Source organism: Thamnophis sirtalis, unplaced genomic scaffold (assembly GCF_051295495.1).
Source record: "Thamnophis sirtalis isolate CommonGarterSnake01/CBP01778 unplaced genomic scaffold, rThaSir2_p1.2 scaffold_15, whole genome shotgun sequence".
In the NCBI taxonomy this organism is placed as follows: domain Eukaryota; kingdom Metazoa; phylum Chordata; class Lepidosauria; order Squamata; family Natricidae; genus Thamnophis; species Thamnophis sirtalis.
The window spans coordinates 29,564,360-29,582,349 of NW_028261395.1; the positions used below are offsets into that span (position 1 = coordinate 29,564,360).

The window sequence follows — 17,990 nt, forward strand, 5'->3', positions numbered from 1 at the left end:
GCAGCCAGATGGGGAGGGTGTTGAGGTGCTGAGGTTGAGATAAGGGTTGCATGCCTTGAGACAGTAGTAGAGGTGGGTTTATACCAGTTCAGATTGGTTCGGCTGAACTGGTAGTAACTTGGTGGCCTGGGTCGCTGGAACCGGCAGCGACCCAGACCTGCCACACCCCTGAACCGGTTCTCTCGGTGGGGCCATAGGTGGCGCCATCTTGGTTTTGCCTTCTGCGCATGCACAGAGCCATTTTTGTTGTACTGCGCATACGCACAAAGCACACACCAAGTACGTGTGCACGCAGCGTGTCTCTGAGTAAACCGGCAGTAGCGGCATCCAGAACCCACCCCTGGACAGTAGTGTAACATCTCCTAAAAAGAAACCCTCCCTTGGTACAGCCAATTTTTCTACAACTTGCACCCATCTCCAATCTCTCTTTCTTGGTAATTCAGCTACAGGTCATCCAAGGTGAACTAGATTATCTGGATTCCTTCCAGTCAGAATTTAGTTAAGGTCATGGGACAAAAGCAGCATTAATTAGATAATGGCTGGACTATCTTTGCCCAGGACTCAATGTACCTCCCTTGCTAGTATTGTCTTTGTTATTATGGTATATTGCTGGACCATCTGTAGGAATTAGAAGTCAGGGTCACTTTATATGAGTTCTGTTGGACTTGTTCCAGTGCTTGACTCCATAATTGATCCAGTGCTTTTCCCTATGTATTTAACATCCATAAGAAGCCACTTGATGGAGGTCAAACATTATTTGCATTGAACTCTGCTGACAACATCCAGTTTTATCACTTTCCCAGGCAAAACTGCAAATGCTATGGAAAGATTGAACCAGAGATTCTTGGGCAGGGGTGAAATGCTACTGGTTCGGATTGGTTCTCCCGAACCAGTAGTAAAAAAAAATGCTACCAGTTCAGGCAAACCGGTAGCTCCAACAATCAGCTGTGTGACAACCAGCTGCACCAGGTGGCGCAGTGGTTAAAAGCAGCACTGCAGGCTACTGCTAGATCAGCAGGTCAGCGGTTCAAATCTCACCGGCTCAGGGTTGACTCAGCCTTCCATCCTTCCGAGGTGGGTAAAATGAGGACCCAGATTGTTGGGGGCAATATGCTGACTCTCTGTAAACCGCTTAGAGAGGCCTGAAAGGCCTATGAAGCGGTATATAAGTCTACTGCTATTGCTATTGCTATTGCCTTGTGATTTATATTTGCTAGAAAGCAGGAAAATTCTGCTTCCTAGTGAATCTAAATTGCGTGGCATAGCTGCCCCCTCCCCCCGCTGTTCTACTTACCTTTGCAGACTCAAAAAAGGCATCTTAATCCTCCTTTATCAGCACTGCGCAGTAGCGCCGTGAACCGGTAGCAAAGCGAACCAGTTGCAAGTGAATGAGTACTGAAGCAAACTGTTAGCAGACTTCAGAGTGTTTCACCCCTGCTCTAGGGGCACAACAAGTTCACATTAAAATCTACCAAGATCAATGTTGATTGTGGTAGTTACTCAAAACAGAGTTGTTCTACAGGCAAAGGAATTGTCTCAAGACTTGGCAATCTTCTAAACTTCACAGTTCCTGCTTAAAAATCAGGTGGCAGATTCTTAGAAAGTCTTAGAAAGTAAGAAAGTAAGCCAGTTGTGACTTTACCTGGAGCAGATGCCATGGCAAAGGTAACCAGCAGTGTGCAGCAGCTGCCAAAAAAGCCATCACAGTTCTAGGCTGCATCAACAGAGGGATAGAATCAAGATCACCTGAAGTGTTAATATCACTTTATAATGCTTTGGTAAGGCCACACTTGGAATACTGCATTCAATTTCGTGCCATGATATAGAAAAGATGTGGAGAATGTAGAAAGAGTGCAGAGAAGAGCAGCAAAGATGATTTTGGGACTAGAGGCTAAAACATATGAAGAATGGTTTGTCTAATTTAAGGAAAAGAAGGACTAGGGGAGACATGATAGCAGTGTTCCAATATCTCAGGGGTTGCCACAAAGAAGAAGGAGTCAAACTATTCTCCAAAGCACCTGAGGGCAGAACAAGAAGGACCCACAGCTGACTTTCGAACACCATTTGTCGGCTGTGACCAGGGGGGCATTTGCCCAGGTACGCCTGGTGCACCAGTTGCGGCCCTACCTGAACCAGGAGGCTCTCACAACAGTCACTCGTGCCCTTGTGACCTCTAGGCTGGAATACTGCAATGTGCTCTACATGGGGCTGCCCTTAAAGAGTATTCGGTGACTTCAGCTGGTCCAGAATGCGGCCGCACGAGCGATCGTGGGTGCACCTCGTTTCACCCACGTAACACCTATCCTCCGCGAGCTGCACTGGCTGCCTGTTGATCTCCAAGTGCGCTTCAAGGTGCTACTTGTCACCTACAAAGCCCTACATGGTATTGGATCTGGGTACTTGAGAGACCGCCTACTGCCAATAACCTCCACTAGGCCGATACGATCCCATAGATTAGGCCTCCTCCGAATTCCATCAGCCGGCCAATGTCAGCTGGCAACTACCCGGAGGAGAGCCTTCTCGGTGGCTGCTCCGACCCTCTGGAACGAACTCCCTGTGGAGATTTGTACCCTCACCACCCTCCAGACCTTCCGCGTAGCCCTTAAGTCCTAGCTGTCCCGACAGGCCTGGGGCTAAAGATTTCAACCCCACTCGAATTGCATGACTGTTGTGTTTTTAATGATGTATCGTCTTTCATGTTTGTGACTTGTTTGTCCTCCCTCCCCTTGAGTTGTGAGCCGCCCTGAGTCCCCCCAGGGAAAAGGGCGGCATACAAATAAAGCATCTCAATCTCTCTCTCTCTCTCAAGAAGTGATGGGTGGAAACCAATCAAGGAGAGAAGTAACTTAGAACTAAGGAGAAATTTCCAGATGGTTGGAACAATTAATCAGTGGAACAGTTTGCCTCCAGACGTTGTGAATGCTGCAACACTGAAAGTTTTTAAGAAGATAATGAATGGCCATCATTCATTATGGGGTGGTGTAGGGTTTCCTGCCTGGGCAAGGGGTTGGACTGGAAGGCCTCCAAAGTCCCTTCCAATTCTGTTTCTGTTTTATAATGTCTTGGTCACCATATCGCTGAGTTATTGCAACACACAATCTTGCAAGATGATTCCGAAGCTGCAATTGCTTCGGAATGCAATAACTGCTATCAGGGGAATCTTTACTATTGCAAGATAACAGCAACACTGAGATTTCTAATGGCACTAGTTACCCATACATTTCCAGGGCCAGTTCAAAGTGCTACAACATATTTTTGCGGAGCAGCACTAAGATACATTAGGTCTTGCCAAAATTGATTTTGCCTCTGGGCTCAAAAAAAAAAGAGTCATCTCACTGGCTTATCTTTCAGGAAAAGCTTCACAAGGCAGCAGAGAGTAGGAGAGCATCACATAAAATGTATCCCCTTCTTTCTCACCTAGCCAAGATTTAAATTTATCTTCACATGCTTTGGATTGGGGCAGGGGTGAAATTCAGCAGGTTCTGACAGGTTCTGGAGAACCAGTAGCGGAAATTTTGAGTAGTTTGGAGAACCAGCAAATACCACCTCTGGCTGGCCCCAAACTGGGGTGGGAATGGAGATTTTGCAATATCCTTCCCCCAGGAGTGGGAAGGGAATGGAGATTTTGCAATATCCCTCCCCCAGGAGTGGGGAGGGAATGGAGATTTTGCAGTATCCTTTCCCTGCCATGCCCACCAAGCCACACCCACAGAACCGGTAGTAAAAAAAAAAAGAATTTCACCACTGATCAGAGGTCTCCAACCTTGGCAACTTTAAGACTTGTGGATTTCTGGCTGAGGAATTCTGGGAGTTGAAGTCCACAAGTTGCCAAGGTTGGAGACCCTTGCTTTGGATTAATAAATAAGAAAATGTTTTCAGAAGTCAGATTAATGTCTGAATGGTTCGATGCATGCATGGTGAAAGGATTTACTGGTGATATTTCATCATTGCCTGGGTAATGCCCACTTGAAGGCTCCTTTCCTGTCCCCCTGAAGTTGCCCACTAAAGTGGTATCCATTGATCTACTTGCAGTTGCTCACTTTCAAACTGGCTGGGTTGAAAGGAGCGGGAGCATGTGATGGGAGCTCACCGCACCCTGTGGCAGCAATTGATCTCAAAAGCGAGCATCCCAGTCGGCACTCAGCGTCCTTACCGCATGAGCCACCGCACACCTATGCTTGAATGCTGTGTAGGCATGATACATACATGCAGTTACACATTCTAATTCTCCTAACTCAGGGGTGGGATTCAGCCAGTTCAGACTGGTTTGGGCGAACCGTCAGCTCCGACGATCAGCTGGGGAGCAAACCGGTTCGCTCCTATGATCGGATTGGCCCGGCCACCCACCCCTGCACTTCACTTACTTATATCCTCTCAGCTGATTCGCATGGCAAAGAGGATTGCTGTGGCTCAGCTGTGTTACTTCCCAGAAGTAACGTGGAAGGTAGGTTTTGTTAAAACTGCTGATACACATGAGTGTGCATGGAACGCACATGGTGCATGCAGAGCCCCCAGTCATTGAACTGGTTGTTAAAATGGCAAGATCCCACCAATGTCCTAACTTCATATTAGTCTCAGGAGTTATAGGGCCATGCCTATCCTGGAAAAGCTGTGGAATGATGAATAGCAGTGGTTGAAATACAGGTCAAAACCTCATGTGAATGAGTACTGGTTTCCCCTCGAAAACTGACATTGAAATTCTTCTCTTATACATCCCACTTTACTGCCCTAGCTGATCCCTTTGGTCTCATAAGGTTCCCCCTCCCTTTAAGTTCATTTCAGGCTCAGTTTGAGGGTCCCAAGTGGCAGTTTAACGCTAACATCTCAATCAGAGTGTGACTCATTCAATCAGGCACAGAGCAACAACAACAGCAACAACAAAAAAGCAATCATTAAGATTCAAAGTTGCATGCCAGCAGGAAAGAGAGGAAATGCAGGCAGAGTGATGTCAAGAATGCTTACAGAGAGGTGTGAGGAGAAGTGGGAAGGGAAAAGATAAGAGGATAATTGGTGGATTTCAATGGGAATCCAATATTGGTATTTGAGAAATACTACAAATACAAATATTCCACACCATGGCTTAAAACAAAGTGGCAGGTAATGTTCATTTTAAAAAAAATAGCCTAAATTTGTTGTTTATATGTAAAAAAATACATTTGTTACAGGCCAGTATTGATTTTATGAACTTCCAATTTGCATAGTTTATTGAAGATAGTACAGGATTAATGAAGGAAATGCCTATACTTCATTCGAGGAAATGATTGTTGATGCGACTACATCAATGGACTACATCAGTGGTGGGTTTACTACCGGTTTGGGCATGCTCACTCGCGTGCACAACATTTCTGCGCATGCACAGAAGAGTTCAGGTGGGTGGGCGGAGCCTACTACCACCGTTACTACTGGTTTGCCCGATCCCGGCCGAATCGGCAGCAACCCAGCTCTGGACTACTTAGTCAAAGCATTTTAAAGAGGGAGAAAAGAAGAATTTTAAGCAGAATGGCCTAGTCCTTTTTAGTTCTATTTATGAAAAGTTTTCTGGATCTTTTTTCTTTTCAGGTTGGTCCTGATAAACCTGATTACTCATGGTGGGGGGGTTCAAGGTCCATTTCTTTAATATTTCTCATTGGCAAGGTCATCTCTCCAAATGACAAAGGCGGTTTCTCTATCAAAACGAACCCAAATGAAGATTGAATTAATTTAGCTTCAGCCAAGGTGTTTGAATAGGGACACTGTGGCTCAGTGGCTAAGACGCTGAGCTTGTCGATCAGAAAGGTCGGCAGCTCGGCTGTTGGAATCCCTAGCATAATGGAGTGAGCTCCTGTTACTTGTCCCAGCTTCTGCCAACCTAGCAGCTTGAAAGCAGGTAAAAAAATGCAAGTAGAAAAATAGGAACCACCATTGGTGCGAAGGTAACAGTGTTCCGTGCGCCTTCGGCATTGCGTCATGCTGGCCACATGACCATGGAGACATCTTCGGATATCGCTGGCTCTTTGGCTTTGGAATGGAGATGAGCACTGCCCCCTAGAATCAGGAATGACTAGCATGTATGTGCGAGGGGAACCTTTACCTTTACCGAAGCTGCCTGAATTTTGACAGCAACCATTTGCTTCAATACCCTGTTGAGGAATAGAATATTTGCAAAAGGCCCATGATTATTCACTAGTTTTAGGACCAAGAAAGTCTTTGTTAAGAGAAGTCTTGATGACAGACTTTCAAAGAGGTTGATATTTCTGGCCAACAACTTTCTAATTAAGGAAGAATTAACCATCTCCTGGACCCAACTAGCCATCTTCTCCTTGCTAGATAGGATGGAACTCCATAGGTTTGTCAGTCTTATTTAAGGACCTTCTTTGCATCCACTGTCTCAACAACTGGAACTCCCCAAAACAATTGGATAAAACAATGATCTGGGTGTAACTGTGATAATTATGTGATCAAAGCCAAATGGACATGGTATTGTCTTCAAAGTATCATGCAAATTTATCACGATAGGCTGTTGAAGATATAATCTGATATCTTTCAAAATCCAGACCTAATTTAAAAGTCCCATTACTGCAAAAATACAATAGAGGAGAAAAAGGACTTCTGTATTTTTCAGACTATAAGACACACTTCCTACCCTGCTTCCTGAAAAAGTGGGTGGCCTCGAGCAATTTCAACCAAACTTGGTACAAAGGTGATTTACCCACTGGAAACAAATACCAGGAGAGAGAATACTGGATGTGTTTGTGTCTGTGTCTGTGTGTTCCAGCATAACTCTGGAATGCCTGGGCCATTAAGGAGAGTGAGTGCTGCGTCCTAGAGCAGCAATTGTTTGTGATGTCATGGGAGAGGAAAGGTAGAGGCTGGGTCATTAAGGAGATCGAGTGCAGCATCCTAGAGCGGCAATTATTTGTGATGTCAGTTCCTTCACAGCTTCCTCTGGAAAGCCAGCCATGAGGTTCGCCCTCCAGTGGACCAATGGGGAAGCGCCTGATGGATTTGGAGCAAAGTGCCAGGATTGTAGACAGGGCAGGAAAGAAGAGTGCATGGGAGGGGGAAGGGAGAGAGCAGGGATGATGGGCATGGGAGTGGAGGGAAGAAAGGCCCCTCTCAATGGCTCCCTATCAGACAAATGCTTCAATATCTATAAATACCCTGGCAATACCAGGTTACCAGCTAGTAAATCTATAAAGCATGGTTAACAAATCATAATGGCTAGGTTATGTATGTACTTCATGTAACATATACAGGTAGTCTCCGACTTATAATAATTTGTTTAGTGACTGTTTGAAGTTACAACAGCTTAGAAAAAAGTGACTTGTGACATTTTTCACACTTACAACCGTTGCAGCATCCCCATGGCCATCTGATAAAAATTCAGATGCTTGGCGACTCATATTTATCATATTTGCAGTGTCTTGGGATTATGTATGAGCTTCTGAAAGCAGATTCACATAACAACTATGTTACTAACTTAACAACTGCAGTGATTCACTTAAAAACTGTGGCAAGAAAGGTCACAAATGGTGTGACTACTGTTCCTGTCCTACTGTCCCATATACATTTATTTATTTTATTTATTTATTTATTAGACTTATATACCACTTCATAGGGCTTTCAGCCCTCTCTAAGCGGTTTACAAATTTTTTAGCAAATTGAGTCAGCAACTTGCCCCCACAGTCTGGGTCCTCATTTCACCCATCTCGGAAGGATGGAAGGCTGAGTCGACCTTGAGCCGGTGAGATTTGAACCACTGAACTGCAGATCACAGTCAGCTGAAGTGGCCTGCAGTACTGCACCCTAACCACTGTGCCACCTCGGCTCTGTATTCTGTACATGTACTCTTTTTATGGGTTTATGGCTATGTTTTGCTCATTTCTATCCATTTTTGTGCCATTTTCTATGTGTTTTCATACTTGTTTCCTTGCATTTGTTGACAAACAAACAAATAAATAAACAAGCAAACAAAATAACTAACTTAGAAAGAATCTTCAGGGATGTTGCCATTTCTTGATGCTCCAGCTATGAACTTCTGAAATTGGCCAAGGTCAGTTGAATAAAGTTTATCCTACCAACTGAAACCTCTGGTTACTGATGGCTGTGCATAAACAACAGTCTTCTTAGAGGGAGTGGATCTGTCACAGAAGCAGTTTGCGTGGAAAACACCCAAACCTGGGGGTTGAGGACACTGCAGCCTGCAGCGGGAATAGGGGAGCCTTCCACGCAGAGGTTGTATTCAGTCGGTTTGGATCGGTTCACCCGAACTGGTTGTGGAAATCACAAGTGGGCCCACCCATTCGCTCGTCCGCCCTGGCTCTATGGTGTCCTATTTAGGCATGTTTTCAAGCCGTGCGCATCTGTGCAAGCCGTGCATGTGATCAAAGCATATGCACAGAAGGCTGAGTGTATGTGTGGATGGTATGCACACTCACATTTGCGAACTGGTAAAGGAAGTAAGTGAATGCCATCCCTGCTTCCATGGGTTTCACTGAATTAGGAGGGTGCCTGTCCAGCCCTGTATTCTTTTGAGATGAGCTCAACAGTCTCATTTTTAGTCAGATAATTGACTAAAGGCAATTAAAGGCAAATAAAATATGTCTCTTTAAGAACGAATAAAAGATATGTTTTGTTTCAAATGCTTTGGAGTATTGTATAAATTATCAATAAAACAAGAACAATTTCTTATGCTGAATAAGGTGGTATAAGAAAAAAGTAGATAGTAAACAAAGTTCACCATTCATTACAAAAGGTTGTCAAGACTTTATTCCAACTTTAAAAAAAAAAACTTTGACCAAAACACTGAATAATTGGAAACTGTCACCAAATAAGATATTATGTACCCAATTATATTTCTATATAGCATTTGTAGTCTATTACACTTTTGATTGCTCCAAATATATTTAAATTTATCACCTTTTATTAAATTTGCAAAAACAGACAATTCTTTTAGTATCTGAAGGAACTAAAATACGTCATAGATTGAGAACTAAGAAGGAGAATGAGTAGTTTTTGGGTAGAGGTAACTTAGTAGGTTTCGAACCCGGAATTGACATATGTGTAGCCCTTTTAGTTAGCTCTCTTATCATACTCATGTATTGCTTTTCTTTCTCTTTGCTATGTAAGGCGGGGCATTTCAGGGCTCATCACATTTTTAAGGTGGTGGGGAACAAATAGATAATGAGGATTATTTTGGCTAGGCGGGAACAGAGGCTGCTCCTGCTAAGAACGGAAGGTGGAGTTTGATGTGTATTGAGTGTTTATTGGAGAATGTGACTTTTGAGGATGTTTCTAACTTACAATATTATTGTAAGTAATATGGTGTAATTCCAGTTTGTGTCAGATCCGGAATTACAACAGACTTTGCCAGTTTGATGTCTACCTAAATAAAAAGAAATTTGTTTTGGAAGATGGACTTTGCATGTTTTTTCTTTAGTTGTAAACCTTTCTTGAAAATTTAAAACATTAAGATACAAATACCTTTAAAAATAATTTTGTATAAGTTACAGTCCTTTTTGACAGTACTAACATAACCATTTGTTATTCAAATACATTTTTATACATTCCTAATTATTCCTATATCTATACATACATGTTTCTAAGCTGTACGTTTCATATTCCTCTTATTTATCCATTGATACCAGTTTTCCCAAACCGTATAATATTCTGAGTCTTCCTTGTCCCTTAACTTCAATGTGAGCTTATCCATCTCTGTGCAATCAAGAATCTTTTGGATTATCAAACAGTCTGTCGGCATGGTATCACTTTTCCAACATTGCGCGAGCACTATTCTGGTTGCTGTAATTATGTGCAAAATTAAATATTGTATCTCTTTCATATACTTTCCTTTAATAATCCCCAGAAGGAACAATTCTGCTTTGAGCTCTATTTGGGTGTTTGCAATTTCCTGTAACCATTTTTGTATTATAGCCCAATATTTTTTAGCTTTCGGGCATAGCCACCATGCATGAAAGAAGGTACCCTGCGCCTGTTTACACTTCCAACAGTTTGGATTTAAGTTCGGATACATTTTTGCCAATCTCTAAATGCCACCGATAAAACATTTTGTATTGGTTTTCTTTGTACCCAACAGATTTTATTATTGTGTAATTTTTATTCCAAATTCTTTCCCAATCTTCCAGCTGAATATTATGGCCAATTTTTTTAGCCCAATGCATGTTTCTTTTTTGAATGGGTTTCATCACTTGGAAACCTGACATTCAAAAAAGAAACATGAAAAGTTAAGAATGTGGCGAGCCCTACCCCCCCCCCCCCAAAAAAAAAACCCCTTACATAGTAAAGAGAGCGAGAAAGAATAAAGGAATATGATAGAGTGCTAAATAAAGTGAAATTTGTTTTGGATGATGGACTTTGCATGTTTCTTTCTTGAATGGATGTCATCGCTTGGAAGCCCTGCTTCAGACTCATCATCTCGAGCAACCACATTGAAATAAGTTCTCCCTCCTTTTTTCCTCCTAGGTCGTGACATGGCGAGCACAACTTTGCCTGGCTACCCACCACATGTTCCACCAACCGGACAAGGCAGTTACCCAACCTCAACTCTTGCAGGAATGGTGCCTGGTAAGGTTCCTTGCATCCCATTTCAGTTCAGTTCATTACATGGACACTACTAACTTCTGACATCACCCAGATATCATGGAGGCCATAGCAGCACAACTATAGTTGAATAACGTAGGGGGTCACCAAAGGTTAGTGGAGTAATGCCTGCTTGATAGCTCCACAAGAAGCAAAGTCTTGGTCCTGGCAAAACCCCTTTTATTTACACAACTATGAATGCCTTTCATTGACAGTCCACAAGGCTTAGCAAACAGTCTTTCAGAGGGCTGTTTATCAAATACGAACCTTATCTTGTTTGGCGAGCTGCCAAATAACTAGTTTCCAAATACAGGGCAAAGCAAAACTTGGCACAGAGTCTCTTATAGTTACAAACAGAACTTTTCCCTCCTGACATGACCAAATGAATATATTGTTTCCTGAAAAAGTTCAATCCCAGTTCGCTCCTCTTTTGTTTCCTATGGGAGGGGCCAATCACGTCCAAGGTCTGGCTTTACTCTTGAGTCGACCCTGCTTTCTTAATTGTTCTTGTCTTCTGGCAGCTCTGTGCATGCACACACTGGGAACAGGCTCCAGCTGTTCCTCTGCCTCACTGCTGCCTAGCTCCTTCTCTGCCTCTGACACAGAGCCCTTGTCTGAGCTTTCCTCAGCTACCAGGACTGGCCCATGTTCCTCCCCAACTTCCTCACTGTTCGACTTTGCTGCCAGCTCTGCAGGCCACAACAGGGTGCTCCATTGCTGGAGGTTTTTAAAACAGACTTGACAGACATTTTATTGGGTTGGTATAAGAAAGGAGTCCTGGACCCCTGGGCCACAGACCAGCACCAGTCCATGACCCACCTGGAACTGTGTCAGCAAGCAAACGAAGCCCCATCAACACACATACAGGATTCAGAAAGTGCGTGGAACCAGCCCCCGCCCCCCCCCCCCCAGTCTGGAGAAAAAGTGCAGTACACAGAACCAGTCCCTAGTGCCCCAAAAGTGGGGGCACGGATATAAGATCTCCTTGAGCAGGATGGTTAAACTAGAAGACTTCCAAAATTCCTTCCAGATGTATGATTCAGTGGTGGGATTAAATTTTTTTTTACTACTGATTCTGTGGGCATGTCTTGGTAGGTGTGGCAGGGGAAGGATAATGCAAAATCCCCATTCCCTCCCCACCCTACTAACCTGCTTTTCAGCTCCGTTCTCCTGTTCAGGACAAAAAAAGAAGATCAGCTGGAATTTTGAAATATGTTTACCACTAAAAAGAGGATGTCTGTAAAATTATAAATATGAAAGATGTTTATTGGAATGTAATTATCAATACTAGCAAATATTAAATGAAGTGTGCTCAGATGCTGAACTACACCATGCAAATTAATTGGAGAGAGTGGAAAGGAAAGGTAGAGGTAAGGAGAAAGAGAGGAGACAGGAGAGAGAGAAAAAGAAGGGAGAGGAGAAGTAGGAGTGGAAAAAGGAGTGGAAAGAGGAGAAATAGAAAGGAAGGGGAAGTAGAGAAGAGAGGGATGGCAGAGGGAAAAAAGGAGGTAGGGAGGAGGAGAGAGAGAGAGGACAGCATGATGGTGAAATAGGGCATAATATAGTGTAATGAAAGCAGAAGAGCAAATGACAGCGGTTCTGAATTGAGGGAATGATATAATCATTGACAATACAAAAAAAATGTTCAGATGTAATGGTGTACTGATGGTTATATAAAATAAAATAAAAAACTTTTTCAAAAAAAGTAGGTCAGCTGGGAGACAGCAGGGCCAGCCTATTTGCCAGTTCTCCAAACTACTCAAAATTTCAGATCCTAATTCTCCAGAATCTGTCAAGAATGGCTGAATACCACCTCTACTATGATTCTAAGTCTCTTGGCTTATAGATACCATATTTTTCAGAGTATAAGATGCACTGAAATATAAAATGCAACAAGATTTTGAAGAGATAAATTTAAAAAAAGTTTTTGCACTCTGCAGGCCTCTCAAACCCTCTGAATGCCTCATTTTTTTTGTGAAAAACAGGGCATGCAGAGAGTTTCAGAGGCCTGCAAAGTGTTCAGGGGGGAGCAAAAACGAGCAAAAAATGGGCCATTTTCCACAAAAATGGGCCCATTTTTTGCCGCAAAAGGGCATGCATAGCCTTCAGGAGGTTTGTAGAGTGCTCCTGGGGCTGGAGGGGGAAAAACAAGCGAAAAACTGCCCATTTTTCGCTCATTTTTGCCCTTCCCCACCCCCCAGGAGCGTTTTGCAGGCCTCCCAAACCCTCTGCAGTCCATTTTTGTGAAGGGGACGGAGTTTTGGGAGGCCAAAAATGCTGTATTCAGTGTATAAGATGCACTCAGATTTTCACCCTCTTTTTGGGCGGGGGAAAGGTACGTCTTAAACTCTGAAAAATATGGTTCTGGAATTCTTGTATAAAGCCTGTTTTTGCATTATTGCTAATGAGATTAGTGACTCAGTGAGCAGGCCTGCAATGTTCAGTTATCCTAGGGAAACTGGCCTTTCCTCATTTCTTCCTCTGGGGCATTATTTTTTCTGGAGCATTTTGAGCTTCAACTGAAAAGCTCTTAGGACTGCTGTGAACCGGTCACAGCTCTAGCCTTCTCCAAAGAGAGCAGTTAAACAGAATCTAGCATTGATGAGAAAATTACATGTTTCATTAGTGATCACAAAACGAGATAACTGGTTCCTCTCGGTCCGCAATTGAGCTCAAAAGCTCATTATCCTGCAGCTCGTTTCCTTTAACTCCTTGTCAATAAACATTGTGCACATATGGTGCTTCTGCCTTCTCTTGACTGGTCTGAGAGAGAGAGAGAGGAAGAGTGAGTGAGAAGTTCTTTACTTAACCGGCACTTCAGAATAAATGTAGAAACAAATTGAGTGACAATATAGAAAAATAAAGGAAACATTTAAGCCCCCTTTTATATAAACCGGCCTTGTAAAGAATCTTCCACCTGACCTTTATTGGGAAAAAGCCTGTTGCTTTCTTATTGGAAGTTCTACTTACATTCAACTACCTTGAAATGAGAAAGCTTTTGCAACTGCCCACTTTGCTGGCTGCAATTTGCCCCTAGATGTGCTGTGGTCTTTATTAGCAATCTTTCTTAGAGGATTCTTAACACAAATCCCAAAGGGAATTGCACCTGAAAACTCTTTGTTACATTAATGTGTTGGAAGAAATGTCCATCTAGATTCAGTTCCAAGTGGTAAGAAAGAAATTGGAAACACGGAGACTGCTTGGAAAGATGGTTTAATGGTGGACAGGGCAGGGGTGGGTTCTGGCAGTCACTACTGCTGGTTTGCTCATGGGCGTGCCATGCACGCATGAGCAGTGCAATACAAATTGTTCTGAGCATATGCAGAAGCAAAAAACAAGATGGTGTCTACAGCAATGCCCGGAGAACTGGTTTGGAGGTTCTCCGAGCATCGCTGTAGGCCGCCAAACCACTACCAGTTCGGCCAAACTGGCGCGAACCGGTAGGAACGCACCACTGGGACAGGACCACATGGTTTGAGATCCTGGGCAAAAAAGAGCACATGAGTGAGAGAGGGAGAGAGATTTATACCCTCTGTTGGGCTTTGAACTTGCTTCCTGTGGCAAGAAATGTATCCTGATTTGTTGTCAGACTCACATGGGGCCATGCAGTGGTGGGATTCAAATAATTTAACAACCGGTTCTCTGCCCTAACTACCAGCTGGGTAGGCAGGGCTTGATGGCCATGTGACTGGATGGGTGTGGCCAACTCAACGTTAATCGCGTCAATGGGCGCTTCACCTTAGCTGTTACAATGTAATAAGGGTTAACCAGAGAGGCAGTTTCTGTAAGCAGGGCAATAAAGGTTAGGCTAAAAACAACACCAGAATGTTTCCTTCCTGCCTTCCTTATAGGATTAGGCCTGTAAAGTAGAAAAAACAAAAGGAGATTTCTTCCAACAACCAGTTCTTTGAACTGCTTAGAAAGTTAACAACCAGTTCTCCCGAATAGGTGCGAACTGGCTGAATCCCACCACTGGGGCCGGGTAGGGGTAACTTTGTAGGTTGTCTTGAGTCCCAGGCTTGGTTGAAACTTGCTGGGTGATGTAACCATCTCAGGTGTCATGTAGTGAGATGGATAGAGGGCTAATCCTATTATGTCCTGAGAGTGAAGGTCTTTTGTGTTGTGTATAAGCTGGGCCAGCCTTTCTGGGGCTATTAACAAAGGTGGGGGCTATTTTCCAAGGACATATTTCTCTTTTTCTCATCCGGGGAGGTGTAATATTCTGCCTTTTTAAAATATTTCTTAGAATATGTCATTCTTCTAGGAGAGGGCTGGGTGCTAACTTTCTACAATGTATTAGACTAGACTTCATTTTTCCCAGTTTCCCGTTTTGTCTTCTTTGCCAATCGACTCTTAAGACTTTCCTGTTTGCTGCAATGTTTTCTTGGGACTTGTAGAATTGCATTACAAGATACCCAGCAGATTGTAGCCAGTAAAATGACTTTCTTCTACTCTTGTCAAGTGCTAATGCAATTTTGTTCTCTTTTCTCTCTGTCTGAATTATAGTATGAATGACACCCTTCTGTGTTTTATTTTTCCAGGGAGTGAATTCTCAGGCAATCCTTACAGCCACCCTCAGTACACAACCTACAATGAGGCTTGGAGGTTCAGCAATCCTGCATTACTAAGTGAGTATTCCCTAAGGTTCTCTCTACCCTTTGCCATCCCTTTCTGTTGACCTACTTGTTTCTTTGCTTTCTTATTCCTGCTTATTTCTATCTTACTGGGGATTCTAAAACTTTTACCACCATCCCAAAAAACTGAAAATGAACTAACTTTAGGCTTAACTCCTGTCACTGAATCCAGTATGCCCCTTTTCATCAAGATGTTTTATCTAAACAAAGTGTTTACATTTACATTTTGCCCATATTTTTTGGGGTGGTGGTGGTGAGAAGATAGTTGCTGTTTGTTCTGATCTAGGCTTCCCCAAAAAGCACGAGGGAGATTCCTGATCCCAACAAAACCCCTTTTATTAAATGAATGTGAATTACTCTCATTCACATTCAGCAAAGGCCTGGTAAGCAGTCTTTCAAAGATGAAGTTATGACCACAGGCCTTATCTATCTTGGAAAGCTGCCATGTAAATATTTTCCAAATGGAGTGCTGTGCAAGGAAAGACTTGGCACAGAGTCTCTGAGATTCATGGACAGATCTTCACACTCCTGAAATGAACTAACAAACAAACAAAGAAATTGTTTCTTGCAAAAGCCCACTCCTTTTCGCTCCTCTTTTATTTCCTATGGGAGGGGCCATTCACTGTCCACCTGTGGCTTTAATCCCAAGTCGACCCTAAATTCTGAGTTGTTCTTTTCTTCTGGCAAGACTGCTGTCTAGCTCTGAAGGCAGCTGAGAACTCCCAGATGGCCTTGGACCCACCTCTAGCTCTGATGCAGAGGCTTGTCCGAGCCTTCCCTAGCTTCCAGGACTGGCCCATGTTCCTCCCCAACCTCCCCACTGTCCAACTCTGCTGCCAGCTCCACTGGTCGTTGGCGGGCCACAACACTGTTTCCTCTAATTTTGAATTAGAACAGGTCATGCTGGAGCTGTCCTCTCCACTTCAGACAAGAGTCTATTCTGAATTCTTCTGAATTTGAGTTTCACACCAAGTTGGATAATATCCCTATAAAGTAATGGATATGGAGGGAAAATAATCCTATTTTCACTGGCATTGATTAAATCTTAGCTGATGTGAAATAAAACTGCTAACATTGTAATACCTTTATATAAAACCATTGAGCATTTGGAATATTTTTCTTTCTAAAAATTACTAAAAAGCTGGAGGGGGGAAACCCACGTAGAGCAAACCATAAACAAAATGTCAAGGAAGCTAGAACAATAGTGTCCTGTAAATGGAAAAATGGAAACATTTGGCCGATTTGTTTAAATACGTACCAAAACAAAAAACAGATACAGTTTTATAGATACATACCATATAGATACAGTTCACTATTTCTAACCTCAAAGTGGCCATCCTAAAGAAATATTTCATCCCAAAGCAATGAGATTCAACTTTATTTCTCCTTGACAGCAATAGCACTTAGACTTATATATGGCTTCACAGTGCTTTACAGCCCTCTCTAAGTGGTTTACAGAGTCAGCCTATTTTCCCCCAACAATCTGGGTCCTCATTTTACTCACCTTGGAAGGATAGAAGGCTGAGTCAACCGTGAGATTCGAACTGCCAAATTGCAGGCAGCCGACAGTCAGCAGAAGTAGCCTGCAGTACTGCACTCTAACCACTGCACCACCTCGACTCTGATTAAACAGAGATCAGGATATCTCAAATCACACTGCATGTAATAACTAGTTCATCAATGCAAAAATGTCACAACTAACTACTGTTTTGTTTATAGTCCATCCTAACCATCCCATCGACTTTTTTACCATCCCCCCCCAATACACCCTTCATTCATTTTTTAAGATGTCACAAAACCCATTCTTGTTTTTGCTGCAAGAATCTACAAAGCTACCCTTCTGGGATATATTAGCAAATACTTTATTTCCCAATTCGCCCATCTTTAAAACATTAATGTTAATGAGCTCCTTCACAGTGAAGAGGAGGTTGAGCTTGATAGTTTAAATGACCACTTCCAACTTAATGCATTAACGTAATGAATTAAGGATTACATATTTCTGAGTGGGAGCTGCCCAAATTTAAGCTTTGTATATGTTTTGAATAGATAAATATTTCTTAAAATTGATAATATGGAATTTTTATCAATCATATTTCTGTAGTAATTGCTAATGTATGACCATTATGTGCACACCCAAGAGTATAAACCACAAAGCATACTGTGTTTCCCCAAAAATAAGACAGGGTCTTATTTTCTTTTGACCCCTGAAATAAGTGCTTGGCCTTATTTTTGGGGAGGGAAGCCCCTTAACCACAACCCGCATCCCATGGATCAGCTGATCCAGAGAGGGCCAGAAGTTCTGTCTCTGTTTCTGGCATACTCTTGCCATCCCTAGCATCACTGGGCTTACCGCACTTTTTGTGGCCATCACTAAGAGAAAGGGCACAGTAACTAGTACTTGTGGGAGCAGCCTCCACAAGGCCATTCCTCATGGATGGCAAGTGCATGTGGGGCCCTCCCCCCCCAGAAATGGCAGTGACCAGCTTGCATGCATTTAAATATTTTAGGAGAGGGATTATTTTGGGGGCAGGGCTTATTTTAGCACATGCACTCAAAAGCCCAATTGGGCTTATTATGCAAGGAGGTCTTATTTTCAGGGAAACAGAGTAGATCTCTTGAAAATTATTGGGAATGTGTACACCTACTAATAAAATATGTGTCATATGGTCTGCTATTGCATTTAGTAATAATCTTGCTATTACATATGTGTAATCTTGTGAATTGTGTGCCTTAGTTTATTTAAAAACTTAAAGCTTCATAAAATCCAGTTCTTAGGAT

General features: G+C 42.8%; 1 protein-coding gene across 9 annotated transcripts in view; it reads left to right on the forward strand.

Moving 5' to 3' along the window:
* Positions 1-17,990, forward strand: part of PAX2 (paired box 2) — a 154,663-nt gene that overhangs the window by 129,561 nt on the left and 7,112 nt on the right. For all 9 annotated transcript variants that reach the window (XM_087702543.1, XM_087702538.1, XM_087702544.1 and 6 more), the window contains 2 exons: positions 10,462-10,563; positions 15,120-15,206. In XM_087702543.1, the coding sequence (XP_087558669.1) occupies positions 10,462-10,563; positions 15,120-15,206 (189 nt within the window). The remainder of the gene's footprint in view (positions 1-10,461; positions 10,564-15,119; positions 15,207-17,990) is intronic.